General features: G+C 38.9%; 1 protein-coding gene across 1 annotated transcript; it reads right to left on the bottom strand.

Moving 5' to 3' along the window:
• Nucleotides 1-9,022: 9,022 nt before the first annotated feature.
• On the bottom strand, nucleotides 9,023-13,544 carry LOC122644985 (syntaxin-81-like). Its single transcript, XM_043838339.1, has 2 exons — nucleotides 13,284-13,544; nucleotides 9,023-9,166 (listed from the first exon to the last, which is right to left on the bottom strand). Exons 1-2 carry the CDS (start codon nucleotides 13,542-13,544, stop codon nucleotides 9,023-9,025), a joined length of 405 nt encoding a protein of 134 aa, XP_043694274.1.
• Between the last annotated feature and the right edge of the window lie 6,868 nt (nucleotides 13,545-20,412).

The raw sequence follows: 20,412 nt of genomic DNA, 5'->3' as shown, positions 1-20,412 counted from the left end.
GAGCCACGATCTGTTAGAGTTAATACACACTCGATGTGTGTGGACCCATAAACATACAAGCGAGATATGGGTATGAGTACTTTATCACATTCATCGATGATTACTCTAGATATGGTTGCATATACTTGATGCGTAGAAAATCGGAAGCCTTTGATAAATTCAAAGAATTTCAAACCGAGGTCGAAAGACACTCGATAAACGCATCAAGTCCTTACAATCGGATCGTGGAGGGGAGTATATATCGGATGAATTTAAAGATCATCTCATATCCCAAGGGATAGTTAGTCGCTAACTAATCCAGGCACACCACAACAGAATGGTTTATCCGAACGACGCAATAGGACCCTATTGGATATGGTCTGGATGATGCTTACTTATAGTGAGCTGCCTCTCTCTTTCTGGGGGTATGCTTTAGAAATGGAAATTTACATTTTGAATACGGTTCCATCAAAGTCTATAGCCAAGACACCCTTTGAGTTGTGGAAAGGGCGTAAGCCCAGTATTCAATACCTTAGGGTATGGGGTTGCATAGCATATGTGCGAAAGCAACAGACAGACAAGTTGGAATCCAGGACTTCAAGATGCCATTTCATAGGCTACCCCAAAGGCACGATAGGCAATTATTTCTATGATCCAGTTGACCAGAAGGTCATTGTAAGTAAATACGTCACATTTCTAGAGGAAGAAATGATGACCCAGAGGTCCGAACCAGTAGTCATTAAAGAGCTATCAGATAGCTCAGAAATGTCACTTCCTGAAGTGAGACCAATTAGCATACCCACTGAAATACCAACACCTGAAGAACCTCGACGCAGTGGGAGGACTATTAGACCACCCACCAGGCTTACCCTTCTAACCGAAGAGGAAACTGTGGAAGAGTTCCACATGATATCGGTTGAATCAGATGATGATCCGATGACATACTCTGAGGCTCTAAAAGATGTTAATGCCACTAGGTGGCTGGAGGCAATGCGCTCTGAAATCGATTCGATGCATTCCAACAAGGTCTGGACTCTAGTCGATCCACCACTTGGCGTTAAGTCAATTGGATGTAAATGGATCTTCAAGAGGAAGAAGGGCGCAGATGGAAAGGTCGAAAGATTCAAAGCGAGACTAGTGGCAAAGGGCTATACCCAGAAAGAAGGTATAGACTATGAGGAAACCTTTTCACCAGTGGCGATGATGAAATCCATCAGGATTTTATTGGCTATCGCTGCACACTTTGATTATGAAATCTGGTAGATGGATGTGTAGACTGCATTTCTGAATGGATTCCTTCAAGAGAAAATCTACATGGAACAACCAGAGGGGTTCTCTTCCTTGGAGGAAGAAAGAAAGGTGTGCAAATTACAAAGGTCCATTTATGGGCTGAAGCAGGCTTCCAGGAGCTAGAACATCAGGTTTGATCAATCAATCAAATCGTTTGGTTTTGATCAAAACATGGATGAACCATGCGTTTACAAGAAGATCAGTGGGAGGGCAGTATGTTTTCTTATTTTATACATAGATTACATATTGCTGATTGGTAATGATGTAGGATTCCTTTTATCAGTAAAACAATGGTTATCCGCAACATTTTCGATGAAAGACCTTGGTGAAGCTAGCTATATCCTTGGGATCAAACTTGTAAGAGATCGCCAGAAAAGGATGTTAGGCTTGTGACAGGCTACCTATATAAACAAAGTCCTGGCCAGATTTAGTTTCGAGAACTCCAAGAGGGGAAGTGTTCCCTTCAGGCATGGAGTCAGTCTTTCCAGATCTCAATGTCCTCAGTCTCAGACGGACATTGAAGAGATGAAGAGGATTCCCTATGCCTCAACAGTAGGAAGTCTAATGTACGCTATGTTGCGTACGAGGCCGGACGTTTGCTATGCAGTAGGTATTGTGAGTCGTTACGAGTCTAATGAGTGGAGGTGCCATTGTATAGAGGAGTACAAAATAGAAATCTACAGTCGATCCCTATTTTTATGAACACCTTGCATCATGTGATGCGGCTAATAAGGTGTTTGGGTTAGGAAGTTCCTAATATTTCTGGAGTAGTCCCTGATCTTGTCAAGGGCCCCATTCCCCTGTTATGTGACAACAGAGGGGCTATTGCACAAGCTAAGGAGCCTAAGACTCATCAGAGGAACAAGCACGTGCAGCGGAAGTATCACCTCATAGATTATCCAGCAGGGCGACGTGAGTATCTCTAAAGTGGACACAACTAAAAATGTGTCTGATGCCATGACAAAGGGTTTGTCACCAAGAGTGTTTGAGAAACACATGGAGGGCATGGGTTTAAAATGTATGGGGAATTAGCTTTGATGTACAAGTAGGAGATTGTTGGACCAGTGTGTGTCCATCAAACCCGGTTCGGTCCGGTTCAACGTGGTTCACCTTTGTATTGAACATTTATACATTTTAGTTTCATATTGTCACATGCGATATAAACTTTTTGAGCATGATGTGTCCGTAAGTTATACTTAAAATGGTAGTCGCGACTAGGGTTTGGGTTGGGCACCCTTATCATATGGTCGTCGCATTGGGTATGCCTAGACATGTGATGTCAGAGTAAGAATACGAGTGCTCACATGTTTGATGTGTGCATTGGCGAAGAATCTACTTTGTCGATTCCCTCATGTATTATTTCCAGATGTAGGAAGGGATAGACATGTGTCAACGACACCCTATACCTGAGGAAACCCTGTCACTACAAAGTGTGATCGCATTCTTTGGTTCATCAATGACAGAGACTCAAGCGAGTCAAAGCTAGTGTTCTGGGAATACGTAAACACTTTGTGAGTGAAGGAGTTTTTCAACACGGTCACCACTGCCCGATTGGGGAACACCAAGATAGAGACTGTCTGTGCATGGTCGGATCAGAATCTGGATCCAATGCCGTTTTGGAAATGGTTTTGGAAAAAGCTATTTTACATAAAATGATACATTATTTATAATTATTTGAACAAAGTATTTTATCGAGTTTTACGGGACTCGATCAGGTGCACAGACGCTCGTATATGGACATGTACTATGGATTGAGGTTTGGCAGTACATGTGTACATGCCCTAGATTCCATAATGATGGTGTTGATTAGTGGGGGGTTGTATATGATAAATAGTTATCATATAGGGAGTTATTTAGAATTTGCTAATTTAATTAGTACTTTATTTAATTAATGGATATGGTGCTAATTATAATTATTCATTAAATATTAAATAAAGTAATTAATTAATACTTTCCCTATTAGATTCTACTTCTTCACTTGTGTAGCACTTTGAGTTTAAACAGAACTGCCAGGCTGAGAGAGAGAGAGTATGACTCTCATTGGGATTAATTAATCCATCAGGGTTTTTTAATTAAACCCTAGGCTTATATATAGGGGACCAAAACGCAGAAGGGAGAGCAAGCTCTCCATGTTTTTGGCAGACACTCTCTCTCCTACTTTTTTGGTCTCTCTTTCTCTCCCTCTTGTGATCTCTCTTCTTCTTCTTGCTTCTCTCATCTGTGTTTGAGAGTTAGGGTTTGTGAAACCCAAGATCTGTGCTGAAGAATTTGAGAGCATCTGGGATTGGCTTGAAGAACCTTGGTAGCACCATTGGAGGTTCAGATCTGTTTGCTTGGAGCTCTCACTGGAGGAAGAACCACTATCTATTGGAGGATCAACACTTGAGGCTCGCCAGGTTAGCAGTTCTTTATTAATTCCTTCAGTTTATTGATTATTAATATTTATGGGATGCGAAAGAAACTCGAATCGATTTATTTCCGCTGTGCATTCGAGTATGGGATGGATCCCTCTTGCCATGTGATGGATTAGAGATGTTTCTCTGTCCCTAATGTGCTCTATAATTGCGTGGGACACATGAGGGAAAGAGAAACCCTAACAAGGTTGCACCAGGGTTCCCATGGGCAACCATGGAAAACCCTAAAAATTAAAATAGGGCGCCTATGGGACACCATGGGCTAACCCAGGGTGTGCAATACCCTAATTGGTTTATAATTGGTTTCACTATGGAACCATGGTTTTATCCCTGGACCGTAGTTTGGCCTACAAGGAGGTGCTGGTTAAAGTGTGTGAGAGAGAGTGGAACAAAAGAAAGAGTCGAAGGTGAGAGGTGTAGAGTCAGAGTGTAGAAGAATTAGAGGGAGCTGGGTTGTTTCTGGAATAAGAGGAGGAGGTGTTGTTGCCCACGTAGCAGCTGCAGTCCAAGACTCCACCATCCAGAACCAGCTTCGCCGTGGAAGACGTGATCACCTGTTGACGTTTTCAGGTATCCATAGCCTCTTTAGTTCTCAACCTTCAGCATGAAATACCCTTGCCCATACGATCATAATGGACTATATATATAAGCCCACTAATTTTATTCCCATTCTTTTCACTTTGGTCATGGCTCCGGTCATCTTCTCAAGTCACGGTGACTAAGTCACCAAGCCTAGACAACCGATTGCATCCCTTGAAATAGTGTTGGTTTTTATTTATATTTTAAATAGTGTTGGTTTTAATACGTTTATCAATCTTATATATTATAAAAATAGTAGTAGTTACATTTCAATCTATTAGTTTATATATATTTATGTTAGATAGTGTTACATGACCTCATCATTTTATATTTACATTGGTTTCATTTATTGTTTTTGGATATATGGGGGGGGGGGGGGGGGTTGGGTTGAGTGATTACATCACCCTATTATTTAATATGTTGGTTTCATTGATGGATAGTGGTTACATCAACCCTATTCCTAAATAGTATACCCGATTCTTAAATGAATATAACCCAACATCCTATATGTACAATACTCAATAATTCAGACCAACTTCCGTGCTATGCACAGGCTAAACCGATCCCCAATTTGAATCCATGTTTGAACCAGAGACCCCTGATCATTCCATGTACCTGTTGGTGAAAAAACTCCCAAACACTCACATGTGGGATTTCGCACATGGTGCGAAAAGCGAGGGCGTGCCAGGACCTTTGCGTAGATCCAAACGAGGCTGAAAACAGCCCAATCTGACTCCTTACCAGGCTAGTAGGTCTCCCTCCTGCCTGAGTAACTCTAAGGTCTTTTGGGTTAAGCCAACCACACTTAGGTATGAAATACTACAGCCTTATGAACGACATAAACAACTATACTACAAAGAAGAATAACAAGACTAAAACAAGAATCACATTAGCCAATCATACCCGATACAAACATAGGCCTTGCGCGCGCAGCCTTACAGCCTTCAGCATGCAGCTGTACATTCCCTCAATCTCGAAATGCTAAGCTAGTAGAAAAAAACGTAAATGGCAAATGAAGAAAACAAAAAAATAAAGAAGTGCGAGATGTGTGTCTGGTTCTTGTGTGTGTCTTTTTCAGATCTGCCTCCATCCTTATAAAGGACGGGCGCCGGCGGTTACCAGCCTGCCAACCGTTCCCCCCTAGGCCCTTCTCTTCAGCCCATATCTCTTAGGCTCCAACCGAGAACTGCCATGTGGATCACCATGCCTCAACCGCTGCAGAAATGGTGGGTCCCACCTCCAGCTCCATCGCCTTCATTCCTCACGGAACGCAGACCTGCGCTGGATGACTTCTATCTCCCTGACACGTGGCTCAGCCCCCCAACTACTAGATCGTGGTTGCGCTGCTGTGCCTCCTCTGGCCCAATGACGATGGCCTGGCCCTGGTCCACGCCTGGCCTACTCGCATTGGAACCAATTAATTTGGGCCGCAAACAATACCCATGGTTCCAAGAGGAACACTTGAGTAGCAAACCCACCTAAGCTACCCGTGTATCTTTGTTACCCATATCTGTATGCTTGCAGTCCCAAACTCGTTATCTTAAGTAATAAAGATAATATATAAATAATGTTGCAGCCAAGTAAATAAATAAAATAATAATTTTCATATTATATCTGCATGCCCATTGTCGTGTAGGTAATGGGAATCTATTTTGTTTGATTAAGAGTTATGCATATGTACCTGGGTATATTTAAGAAAAATGTTATTTTTGTAAATTGGATATGGAGAGTTAGGTAATGGTAGTTTCTCCTGTGGATAACATTAGGAATTAAAAAGGGTTATTCTGACCATAAGGAGTAAAGGATTTCGGGTAAATTACCGTTAATACTATCGAGGGAATTTGTGGGAATGGCATATGTTGAAAGAAATTGTTAGATGTATTCATTTTCGCTAAGTGTGTACATACTGATCCAGGAGAGACCATTTTTGACGACCCCGATACTTATTACAATATTTTGGATCTTGAGATTAGCATACCAGGTGAGTAGATTTCAACCTATCTATGGAAGTTGTATATGGTATGATGAGATTGTTTTGATATGAATATTTTGTGGTGTCGTGTTATGCATGATAGAAATCGTGCGCACATGATGTGGTATGAAATCCTCAATTTCATGAATCCTGTGATATTTATTTATTGATTATATTTATGCCTTTGATTGAACATGTGTTCGGTCATGTGGAAGTAAATGACAAATATTGCATAATTTGAACAAATGATATAGTATTTGGTGAGTGAGGAGTGAATCCGTATATGTGTAACCAGTATGGGACGGCGTATATGTATACGGTAACCTAATGTGACTGTAACCCTTTCTAGTAGGGGTTTAGGTACTGGATGAGGACACGTCCAACTCTTTGCCCAAAGTTTGCAAAGTGGGTTCCCCCGAAGTTCGGGAACACTAGGATAGGTGATGTAAGCCAAAATCTCGCCCGACGTTCGCGATCTATTTTCCCCAAGTTTAGACTGCAACCGTTCAATCAATAGTGTGTTTTTGCCTCACTCTTTCGCATGCTACAGTCACACAACTTTGACCTAGTTAGGATATAAGTTATTCAAGATATCCTTTCTTTTGTATTGATTCATCGATATGCTCTGCCATATTATATCGCACCCCTAATGTTAGTATTATAATGATTTTATCATGCTTGTTATATTTTCCTCTATATGTTGTTATCTATCTTGTTGGGCTCGTGTGAGCTCACCCCTTTATGTGGAACCATTTTTCAGAGGAAAGAGGGGCAGAGACCGATGCTTATATGTGCAATGATTGTGCTCATGTTTCCAAGGAACCGGAGTTTGCCCCTGTGGCACAGTAAACTTTTCATTTACCAGTTGAAGACATACTTGAGAACTTACTTCTATTATTTTTACTTTATTATGGGTTGTAATAATAATAGACATCTTCTATATTTTTAGTTAGACTTAATTATTCCACTAGATTTAAATAATCTAAATTTGATTTAGACCTTATTTTTTATGACTAGTTAATTATGCCCATTCATGCAAATGATCAGAATATATGATTTTTGTGGAATAAAATAATTGGATAATTTGATAAGTGGTTTTACCACTAAAGTAATCGATCCAACTACAGAGAACCGTTGCGAACTTTGATAATGGAACCGCAGACCACACCGTTATCACACGGCCAGCGCGTGAGGGCTACCCCCATACTTTTTACCCGGGTCTAGGGCGTGACATTATCAGTTAACTCTATAAAATTACTTTTATTCCATTTTAAATTTTTTAAATTTTCCTTTATTTTGCATCAGAATCCTTGGATTTGAAAAGTAAAATAAATCTTGCATATGAAAATATCATTACTATATAAGATAAGAATTATATAATGTTAGGTATGATGAGTCATAGAATCCCCGTCCAACCATAAAGCGACACATGGAGGTACTGAGACTGAACCTGAGGACCGAGCCGACCTGACAGATGCCGCGCCGAACCGGTCAGCCAGCGGGTGACCATCACAATAATTCTCCATATGGCCGAGCACCGTGGCCGAGCGTTGAGTCTACCGAGCACTGAGCCGTGCCTACTAGGGTCGGCCATACGAACTAGCGTCCCCCAGGGACGAGCACTGATCTGAGCACCAGGATGGTCCGAGGACGGCCTACTTGAGCACAACGCTTAGGACACCACGCACTAGCCACCTGGGCCGAGCACAGTGCCGACCACCATGGGCACGGCTGTCCGAGGCCGAGCCCTCTCCAGAAGCAACAATAACGGTTCACCGGGAATCACGAAGCCACATCAGCGTGTCCTGACAATCATGGAATACGAATTGGGCCGCAACCCCGCGACGGAATCGAATCACACTTCCATAAGGACTCTTACCTTATTAAGAGTCCGACTCCGAGAATAACTCCCCTCATCACTCCATATGGAAGAGCCCAATCAAAAAAGGACTCTTACCATACAAGGACTCATGCAACCTCCTCATCTCACCCTATAAATACCCAGGTATGGAGCTCAAACGCTCACCTCACTTTTCACTAAGCTGTTACGCTGTTGCACTGGAGACCTGACTTGAGCGTCGGAGAGTCCTTGGCCGAAGCTACACCGGCTCTCTTGCGCTCACTCGGTTTTTGCAGGCTCATCCGTGAGCAAACCAGGCGATGGAGGTTTTCACACGCAACAAGGTACACAATCATGTTAGGTACTAATAATAAAAATTCCCTAAGCCTAAGCTTTTACCGATATCATATCCTATTGAGGCTTAAATGGAGGTTTTCCCAAAAAAAATTCTAGGAAGAGAGGAAGAAAAATAGAGGAGCTCGAATGGAAAGTCTGGATCTTATTTGCCTAATAAAGGAAGTCAAGTTTGCCATAAGGAAGTTCACTTTACAATTCCCTGACCTTACGATCCTCTAATGATATGAAAACCGCTCTATAAACTCATCTCCAACCTATTCTCTCTATTTCTTTCATCCAAAAAAAAAATATTTTAATTTCCCTTAAGTCAGAGTCATCCACAAGCAGTTCAAACCAGTTAAAAAAAGGCCAGAACAGTCCAGTTCTAAAGACTATACAAATATCTCCAGCATCCATTTTCATAACCCCACTGCGAGGAATTTCAGGGAAATAAACTTGAAAAGAAAAAAAGAATGATATTAACACAGATGGGATTTGTTATTTCAGGAGAGGCTGGGAAGTAATTTCGCAGCCATGCGACCAAGCAGCATTCTGTTTTCCTAAAAGAATATACAAAAAACAGCCCTGCCCAGAGAGAAGAATTTGCGATTTCTAGCTGTACCAATCTAGAAACAGGATGGAGAAGGTAAGTACAAATAAGAAAAGCAAAAGAAAGGTCCTGCTACTGCTGTTGCGCTGAATGGCTTGGGACAGCTCCTTGTTGCCCATATCCACATTCTGTGTAGCTTCAACTGCCTGAAAGTAAGAACATAAAAATAGGAATACTGAAGAGGAAAATAAAATGCTGAGTCAAGTTTAACGCAACTAACTAGGAGTCCGCGAAGAATGATGCCAATGGCTTGGCATTCAAATCATTGATGATAAAACTACAGAAGTCAGCTTCTCTTTTCTCAAAAAAATATTTTGGTTCATCTATAGAACCCCAAAAAGAAGGATTTGGACCAACCAAATTCATTCAATGCTGGATTATTAGTAATATGCCAAGACTATTTTTTTTTGGTAAATAGTCTTTGAACATTGATTAGCTTGAAATGCAATCCTTCAAAGTAACGTATTACATCCTTCGCACTACAGAATAGGAACTTGAAGCCCTCTCTCATGCCAAGATCAAGATCTAGGGATTTCTCTACGGCCTGCGCAAGTAATGGAGGACTTGTTTCACCCAAACTTCTTCATTGGTATGTGATTAGCTAGTTACTGGGCTAATGTTGCCCACCCCTGTTAATATTGAATTTTTCAAATTAATGATTAGAGCACTAGGAAGTGGTTACATCATTGGTAGATGGTACGGAGGATACTTTTGTGGGGATGGTATTTTGAGATAGAAGTAAGAGAAGTTCAAATTTTGGAAGGCAATATTTGGTGTAATTTTATAGGTATTTTAATTTCATATACTTGATGGATGACTATATGACTTAAATTAGACTTGGATTCCGTATAACCCTGGGTGGTTGTGGATGATTTAATTTAGTTTCACATTTGCCATTTCTGAACTAAGAACATATTCCTGGGAGATTTCTCCCCCTTGGGGATATCCGCTCTACACCGATCCTGGACGTCCGCTTTGATATCTCTAATAAGGCAAGGCATAGTCTTCATTTTATTTTTGAAAAGACAGAAATTTTTGTCCTTCCAGATGTGCTCAACTGTGGCATAAAAAGCCAATTTAGCGATGCACCCAATCGAATCTCCCTTGAAAGTCTTGGTGATCCACTTTGCTTCCATAAGAATACCAGCTCCTGGCCTTCTAGCTGGAGAGCAAAGATTCAAAATATCTCCCCATACTTTTTTAGTCAAGGAGCACTCAAACATTAAATAGTCTCTATTCTCCAATCCTGTCCAACAAAAAACACAATACAGAGCAACCATCATCTGGCGTTTCCTGAGTTGACCTTTGGTTGGGAGCCCATCCTTCAAGCATCCCCATGTAGTTACTAAATGCGTAGGAAAACAATTGCCAAACCATATCGAACCTGCCCAATCAACTTGTGGAGAAGATGATCTCACCAAACTCCAAGCAGATTTGGCAGAGAAGGACCTTGTAGGGGAGGCAGTCCACAAGATAGAATCTTCTTGAAGGAGATTAAGTCTTCTAATTTCGTCCAACTGCCCCCAAACCAACCTGAGAGAAAAGGAAGTGGGATGGCCATGGGACCACATTCCATCCACCAGAATAGATTGCACTAAAGCCAATCTATGAGACCCTGCATCGGACCTGATACGATCCCCAAATCTATTAAAGAGTACCCTAGCAGGGTGCCAAGGATCCAACCAAAGAAATGTCCCCATACTTTTTTAGCCAATCCCTATAATGTGGTGAATAAAAGGTTCCACCCAGACCCGATACTTCATTATCTTCCGCCAAACCCAAGAGCAATTCTGAGTAGGTTGGACAGTCCATATAGAATCCACTCACAATTATCTATGCCGAACCCACTTCACCCAAAGTGAGTCTTTTTGGATGCGACCCACCAAATCATTTTTATAATATCTGCTATATTCATATCTTTGACACACCTAAACCCTAATCCACCCTCATTTTTAGGCTTACAGATATCATCCCAAGCAATGTAATGAATTTTCCTCTCCAAAGAAGGCCCCAACTATAAAAAATTTGAAAACATTGACTCTAGCTTTTTGATGATAAAACCAGGCAATCCAAATAATCCCGACCAGTATATATATCCTCCCCGAAGAACCAAAACAATTAATTGGAGACAACCAGCAAATGAAAGGAAACGAGATTTCCACCCTTCCAATCTCTTTCTAACCAAGTCAAAAAGAGGAGCACAAAAATGTTGCTTTTTTACTGATGTTTAGATAGCAATTTCTAGAGATCAAACCATCGAATTTTGATGATCCATATATTGTTAGAAATGTATTTGAGTTTATTATCCAATGGTGTGGGGATCAACCTCAAATTTGACTAGAAACGTAGTCAAAAACTGTGCCCAAAGTAGGGGGACAGCAGAACAAGTATTTTGATGAAATGATGGCCAATGGTGTCCTCTTTGCACAAAAATCTTGATTTGCCTTAAAATGATAAAAACAAAGCTTTTCTAAAAGTTTCAGCCATTTCTGATAAAGTTTGGGCACCCAAGTCACAATAGGGGTAAAATGATCATTTTCTACTGAGAAACTTCTGGGAGCAATGTCATGCTCAAAATGTCATCATTCGGAGTGTGTTTATGGTGACAAGATTCAGTGTCTATAGTCGCCAATGTTGTGTTTGCAACATGAATGGCACAATAGGACTTTGTAGCTAAATTATCAGGACTCACTTTACTAAATCATAGGTATACAAAAGGATACGTATTGTGGGCATTGTTTTGGGTAACTTTGTAATGTCCATATTTGTTTTTGGTTTTCATTAATTGGAGGGAAAAAATTTTCCTCGTAGCCAATGTACTGTATGCACTCTCATATTGTTTTATTTTATTTTCTCTCTCAGCTACTGACTATGTGGGCCCCATTTGGATTATACCATTCCCCAAGGTACCATTGGTGTGGCATGGGAGATTCCCCCTCCCCTATTGCTGATGTGTGGAACCCTCTCTTACTAAAAATAAATATTGTGTGGTTTATTTAGTAAAGTAGTACCAATTTTAGGGTAATATTATAACTTTCCAATAATTAAAGGCCTTAAAGTATCAATCAAGAGATACCTCTCTAGATAGTACATCTAGAGAATCTGCCCTCATTAATAATTGGATTCATCGAAAATATCATCTTAACCTTTTCTCCACGATATATATATATACACAAGATCTAAAGTCCTAGAGGACTTACAGAAGAGGATTGAAGGGTTAGTTGGTACTACTTGATTGCAGAGAAGAAAGGGGGACGAGGGTTGAGTTTTAATGCAACCTCATTGGAAGCTACGATCGGGAGAATCGAAATCATGTTCCCTACGTGACCAGGAGTTAATCAATCGAACAAGAAAATCAAAATTACAACGGAAACTCCAATTGAGAGTTCCAAACAGTCAACTGAGCAATTTTCATTAAACTTCATGAGCTGCCTTCGTTCAATCAAGGAGGATTACATATGTAGACTTAGGCTGAGTATAAATAAGGGGAAAAACAAAAAGATTCCAATCTCTAATCTTCAATCAGCCAAAAATACTTCAACCAGAATCTCCAATTAGTCAAAAATACTTCAATCAGAATCTAATCTTCTCTTTAATCAGCCCCATATACTCTCACTCAGAAATCCAATCTTCAATCAGCCCAATATACTAGTTAGCTGATTAATCCTTTATTTATTTAGTAATAATTTATTTAGCAATTGAGATAACTCCAAATCTTCCCTCTATTAGGTGCAACTTCTTTCCTTAAAAATATTAGGAAGATAAGGAGTGAATGGGCTATCCTTGTAGGGGCTGACCATGCCTGGCACGCCTCTCCTTGACCCAGGTCAACCTTCGAAGAACCTTGGGGTGTGAGGTTGTCAGCTTAATGGTCCAGGTCCAGGATTGCATCATTCCCTCCTGGTTGAAAAGAATTCGTCCTCGAATTCTTGCCCCGATCAATGATGGTTGTCGCCCCACCGAGAACCGAAAACCAAGCAAAGTTATTGGTGATATCTCTAATTGAATATTATACCAGAATTTGCAACTCGACTTCAAATTTGATGACGATAGCAATTGACGTATTCACGGTTCGAATAAATGAGCGATTAAAATATGGTTTGTTGATGATGCTTATACCTTGAAAAGATTGATTTAGTGACGGGAAAGAAATAACATCTAAATATGGATCATCATACGTACTGGCAATGTTGATTCACTGGAGCGTGTCTCCATTCATCTTTTTTGCTACATCGTCAATGATAAGTAAAGAAAGTTACGCACTTGCAACGGCTCCAAATATGGATCTTGATATGGTGTCGTGTTCATCATTTCATTTAATGATGTTGTCTCACCATGCAGTGCTTCTAAAATAGAATCAGGTTCAAGGTTTTCGAAACCGCCATGTTCGTCGACGCACTCATCTTGGTACTCATCAAACTTGGGAGGTTTTATCAAATCAACCTGGGTGATGAAACGATCGCCTTCAATGTCGATTTGTGAAGCCAAACTAGTAGTTTCTAGTTCATTATCATTGAAGCTCATATCCCATATTGGTGGAGTCCAATCGGGATAGCTGGGTCGATGAGTACTCCTCATTCAAACAGATTTTCAACTCTTTGAAGACGAAGAGTAAGCAGCGAATGTCTCCTCATTCCGAATCAGACGTTGCGAAGCTTTCCTCAACGCTTCATTCTCGGGACGCAGGTTAGCAATTTCTTGCTAAAGACGCAAGTTTTCTTCTTTTGCATTGATATTCTCGACAAGGACTGTAAGGGTTGCTCGTCAGGGCGCCATTACAGTCTTTCACTCTCGCAATCCTAGGCTCAGATAACCAAATAATGCACCCTCAATGGAAGCTACGGATTGGGAGAACCAAAATCACGTTCCCTACGTGACCAGGAGTTGATCAATCGAACAAGAAAATCAAAATTGCAACGGAAACTCCAATTGAGAGTTCCAAATACTCAACTGAGCAATTTTCATTAAACTTCATAATCTTCCTTCATTCAATCATGGAGGATTACATATATAGACTTAGAACTGAGTATGAATAAGGAAGAAAAAACAAAAAAGAAAGAAAAGATTCCAAACTCTAATCTTCAATCAGCCAAATATACTTCAATCAGAATATCTAATCAGCCAAAAATACTTCAATCAGAATCCAATCTTCTCTTCAATCAGCCCCATATATTCTCAATCAGAAATCCAATCTTCAATCCAATCTTTAATCAAACTAATATACTAGTTAGTTGATTGATCCTTTATTTATTTAGTAATAATTTATTTAGCAACTGAGATAACTCCAAATCAATCCAAATCTTTCCTCCCTTAGGTGCAACTTCTTTCCTTAAATATTGGGAAGATAAGGAGTAAATGGCCTATCCTTGCAGGGCTGAGCATGCCTGGCACGCCTCTCCTTGATCTGGGCTGACCTTCGAAGAACCTTGGGGTGTGAGGTGGCGGGTTCCGCTTTATCAGCTTCATGGTCCAGGTCCATGGCTGCATCTAGTTTATAGAAGGGTATGTTATGTTTTAATTTTTTCCCCTTTTGTTTATCGGCTTTAAATAAATCGCACGAAATATATGTTGAATTTATTTCTCTTACTCACACACACAAACATTACGGTTTTCCTTTTATTTTGATGCTACATGTGAATCGATTATCCAAATTAAGAACCATAGAGATGGGTTTTCTCATTGCCAGTCGTTGAATTCTTTGGAAATTTCTTAGGCCTTTTTCTGATCGTAGTTTGTTTTTCATCTTCCAACGCAATTATGGTTTTATTGAGATACTATTATAAAGACATCTAGTTTTTACCCAATGATTTTCGTCCTCATCAAATTCTTAAAACTTTGGAAAATCATATTGTCATTTTTCTTTTGATCAATAGATTTCTTCTTATTACTAAGCATCAGAAAATCGTCAATTGAGTTAAGCCCAAACTTGGTAACATCTATGAATACATCATCAATCAAGCTTAGATCTTACCAATCTTAGACTTAACTCAATTGAAGATTTTCTGATGTTAGTCTGGTGGCCATTAAGGGAAAAAAAGAAACTTAGAAGAGGGTTGTTACCCTCGTGGCTCGTGATACCATGTTGAGACTAAAGATTATGATTCAATGATATTCGTTTCAACTAATTACAATATATTGAGAGGGATTGAGATCCTAGAGAATGGAAACTCAAAAATCTGATTGAGTGATTGACTTAATCTTTATACATGGAAAGAAAATAAAACTGAATGAAACAATAATAGAAAGAGATGATTGAGAAACAATAATGGAAAAAGAGAATTGAGTGAGGCCAGCCATATCACATGTAAAGAATATGATATGCCAGCCAAGGTCAGCGTACACAAGAGGATACTCGGTTGATATATGGCAACCACTGTTCTTGCTAGATTTGTAATAAACAAACTTATTTTGTGCAATTTCGTTGAAGTAAAGGCAGCATGGCAAGTCTTGTAAATACAAAACCAATAGTGTCTAATCAAATAATTTCCCATGTTTTGAGGCAAGGGAATGCCTCCGTGAACCCTAGCCTATATAAGGCGGTTTTGGGGGTGAGGGAGGGTTTCCAATCTACATCTGCTATGAAGGCCCCTACCATCCTTGCTTTATCAGGAGGAAGCTCTCTTGCGAATCCTCCATTCTTTTGGGGGTTTTAGTCTGGTTTTTCTTCTTCAAACTTTCTTCATCATCAACATTTTGCAACATCAAGGTATGAGTCATTTTGGGTATTTCTTTTTCTTTTTTGCGTTCTGTCTTTCCCATGTTTCTACTTTTACCATGGAGATTACAAGGTGGGATTGATCCTAAACTATTCCATTGCCCAATATAAATGACTCCCCGTACCAAAGAAAGGTTGTTGCTGCTGTTAATTCTTGGAGGAAGAAGTCCATTAAAAGGGGCAAAATCAACCTTAAGGTAAAATGCATGTTTAAGCTCAACAGTTCATCCTAAGAAACTGGTTTGAATTTCATGTATTTGCATCCGTTTCTACCTTTATCCTATAATTGAGGCTGCAAAGGAGGAAACCATGTTAGCCATTTTAATTAAGGCAAATTAGAGTGCCCACTGAATCGACAACAACAATTGGGTGTTGGTATCCTCCTTGGAAGGATGGGAATTGTGGTGAAAAATGTATATAGTGAAAGATTTGGATCTTATTTTCTAGAATGAGTTACCCTATAATTGTTTTCTTGCAGATAATTTAAAGTCAAATAGCCATGGAGGCAAGTCATTCTATTAATTGGAGCATTGTAGTTATCGTTGATGCAGAGTTTCCCATAGAAGGATCACATCTCTTGCATTATAATTACAAGGTATATATTGACTTCTCTAATTTAACCCATCATAAATCCTTTCTCAATCTAGTCTAAAATAGTGTCATGCATGGAAGTGATTATGATCTTTCCATCGCAGTTTATCAACAATACAGAGGATGTGTGCACAAATCGGATCAACGATTTACCAGAGGAAATAAGGTTACTTTAGTTCTATTTTTATGTAATCGATCTTTTTTCAATTACAACTTAGTCTAGGTTGGGTTGTTTCTGTTTTGTTCGCTTTCAGGCCTTTCTTTTTAGCCTCTTTGGCTGATTGGAGCCCCCCTTTTTGTATATTCCTTCTTCTTGTTCTATAAATTTGATTTACCGATAAAAAAAAAACTTAGTCTCTTTCTCTCTCCCAAATATCTTTTATGATACGTTTTCTCCCTTAATTCTCCATCCTTCCATCTTCCTTGGCCCGATCACTCATTTACTAATTGTAAAAGATCATCCACAATTTCTATCTATAATGTTTCTTAATTAAAATAGAAGCCTACTCTTGAATCTGTCTCATATGGTAAGACTATCTATGATTCCCTCTTGAATCTCTCTCTCTCTCTCTCTCTCTCTCTCTCAATTTGGTTGTAACCATGAGGAAGTCCCCATAATTGAGAAGATCTTTAGCGTCAATCACACAGGCTGATGCCATCAGCTTATGAGACCATGGCGCAACCTTGCTCTGACCATTAGAGTTCCTAGGGAATTCAAGCATCTGTAGGCAGCAATCCTGTGCTAGGATCTAGCACTTCGGGGAAAGCAGTTCAGATTTCATTCTATAAGACCAGTTTGGCTGCACATGAGAAGATGATAGAATATGTTAAGTGGGTTTCTGTAATGCTCATCTGGAGGGTCATAGCAGGTCGTGCTGCTTACAAACATACGTTAAGCTTGCACATGGGAGATGGTTTTCTGCGTTTGGGATATGGTTTTCCATGTTCTTCAATAAGGAGAGCATAATATGGAGAAATGATAATGTGGGGATGAAGCCTCGAAGAAATCAGAAAACCCAAAATATATAGTATTTTATTTAATTTTATTGCAATAAGGGTTTTCCCTTAAATTAAATGTCTCAAAATTTTGCATACTATATTGGGTTTTCTGTTTTGGTCCTAAACAATAGTTTCAGATCTACCTACACCCCTGTAAGTCTTTAGTCTTTTTAAGGATTCTAACGTCCATGTGGTTAGCTCGACATTGGATGAACTATAATAGCCATCACTCATCATCGATGAAAAAATGTGATTTGATTTATTTTTATTTAATATAATTATTTTTTTCTTGATAATTTTCCCTCTCTCTCACCTTCAGTTTGATACCTTCTTCCTTTTCCTCCTACACCCTCACTATACAGTTTCATGTATACTTTTCTCTCTCTCTCTCCCTCCACCCCCTCTTTTAGGGTTTTTTTTTTTTTTTTTTGGGCCTAGGATCTCATGTGTGATGTGAATATATATGATGGTTAGATGGCCTCACAGTCGTAAATGTTAGGGTAGCTTTGATTCTGATCAATTTCAGTGTTAATATATCTTATTATTTAACTCTTTTGATATTCTTTGTTAACTTTGATCTTGCATGGTAATAGCATGCCTCCTCCATTTGCTCGTAGCTGGCGCTATCCATAAGTAACAATGGGAGATTTAAGGTATGATTTGTTTTTTTTTTTTCCTTCAACTTATCACAGATCTGTGGATCTCTCTATCTTATGATGGGTCGTTTTTGAACCATGCATCCAATCCTGGTGAGTATAAATAGGCAACTCTGATCTACTTCTATTAGGCCTTTCCACCTTAGTTTCTCCTTCCTTTAAGGGTGTAGATCAGTCTGGTTCAGTCGATTTCTCTTGGCATATATTGTTGATTGGGCCTAAATCGAGACCAACCAATTAACCAGGCCAAGCCTGTGAGTTTAGAGGCAATTTCCCTTCAACCACGACAAAGGTAGAATTATCGACTTCGTATAGTAGGAAACATTAATGACTCCATACAGTAAGAAGAGTAATAATGATCCTAGTTGGGTGTACTTTTCCTTCACCCAGGGTGGTAGAAAATGTTCTTCTTGACTTTTTCTTTCTTATCATTCCTTAACTACTTTCGCATTAAATGGTATAGATTTCATAATTTTAAGGTCTAAGAAGGTTCAAATTCATTTAAAAAAAAAAAAAAGGTTTTGTCTGTGTCTCTTCTCTTTAGATTGTATGGAGAAAGGTTCAAGATTTCATAAATTCATGGTTGTGCATAGTCTTCTTTTTTTTTCTTTTTTTTTTGAAAAAATTGCTGGTTTTATGGAGTTTAGAGAGAGAGAATTCTAAGGATTTGGACCATGAATCAGGGTACTGAACTGGTAATTTGGGAAAATTAAAAAGAAAAGAGGAACAAGATAGACTATTTAAATAAGAAAGAAAGGCAAAATAGTCAATTGAATAGTTCGATGTACAAGGCATCCTCATATGTGAATGGATAAATTGATACAACTTTTGTAATTATATTAACTTATATTCTCAGAATGGGGGTGTTTCTTTAGTTGTGTTGTATCCAAGAACTGATGCTTTGGAGAAAAGATAATTCCATTTGAAAGAGAATAGTTTAAGGTCTTTGTCTATATGTCATTGTGTCCATGTATTTGGTCTTCTTTGAGGGAGAAAAGTTAATTTGTGTTTGTGCCTCATGTATTGGACTATTGCACAAAATCCTTATAAACCACACAGGCTTCTTTTGGCTTCAAGTCCTTATGGCCAGAGTAAAGCCTTAACTTTCACAAGCAAGGGTAAACTAGGTTGCCAACTTTTCAATCCATGGAGCATAACACTAACATTATATATTGTTCAGATGTCTTGGTAATACACCTTACTTTCAATGGATACCTTGACAATGCCTTATTCCTCTACTGACAGATCAACCTATTGCACCAATTTTTTATTTCATTTTTATTAAGATGAAGGATAAGAATCCGACAGGTTTTCTTTGCAAGTGGCTGATTTGGCATTAATTTGTGGCTTTATGGAGGAACCTGAAACCTAATCATGATGCAAGAAAACAATAAACAGAAAGAAGAAGCAATCACATAGATGAATATTGATTTAAGTTGTATGTGTTTTCTCATTATTTTACACCACTTTGGTTTTTTGTTCTTCTAGGCCTTCCTCTTTTCCTTTTGAAGCCTTTAAGTTGCACCAGATTTCTCCTCACTTGGCCAGGATATATGTGTACAAATATGCATGCATGGACACAAGACGACGGATTTGGAAGTATCTTCTCTTTTGTACTTTAATCCTTTCTTCTGTAATATGAAACCCTCACCATTGTAAATTGCAAGAAGACTGATGTTTCCCATTGCCCTAGGATCATGGCTTGGTAGAATATTCCTCTATTGTTAGTTATCTACTTTAGTCATATTGTTTACTAACTTTCTATTAACAACATCTAAAAGAAAGTACTATTTTTTTCCATGTACAAAAAGAATACTTTGGTTGTCCATCTTGTAATTGCAGGTTCAAATTCTCTATTTCCAGTTTTACTTTTGATATTTTTGCTTTTATTTCAATTTAGGCTTGAATTTTTAACAGTATGTGGACTTTAGAAGATATATGCTAAAATTCTTAAACTGTATTCGATTAGGTGTAATGGCATGGTTACCAGCAAAATAAGCAATGAGGGTTTTTTTTTCACAAATTAATCTTGCTTGTTAATAGCATTCTTCTTTTCCTAATTTTACAAGTATTAAATATGGGTCTTTAGCCCAATTGGCAGAGTACTTGGGGTGTGAGAAATGACTCATACTTCAAGAGGATGGTGGTTCGAATCCACCAAGTCCCTCATCTATATTTTCATTTTAACTTCAATGGTAGTGTCATAGGAAGTGGTATTTCATGATGTAGAGAACCTAGTAGCTTACAGAATTGTGTCTATCTAACTTGTTTAATTTTGACTATAGATTCTTTGTTATTTTATAATTCTTACTGCATATTTTTCTTTAGGATGTCTTTGTTAGATATTGTTTGTGCTATGCTATCCCCTATAAATTCTTGAATTATGTCGTATTGGAACAATAAATATTGCAATCCATAGATAGTTCAAAAA

Source organism: Telopea speciosissima, chromosome 11, assembly GCF_018873765.1.
Source record: "Telopea speciosissima isolate NSW1024214 ecotype Mountain lineage chromosome 11, Tspe_v1, whole genome shotgun sequence".
Classification (NCBI taxonomy): domain Eukaryota; kingdom Viridiplantae; phylum Streptophyta; class Magnoliopsida; order Proteales; family Proteaceae; genus Telopea; species Telopea speciosissima.
The sequence above is the reverse complement of the archived record's forward strand: the minus strand, read 5'-3'. Positions and strand labels throughout refer to the sequence as shown.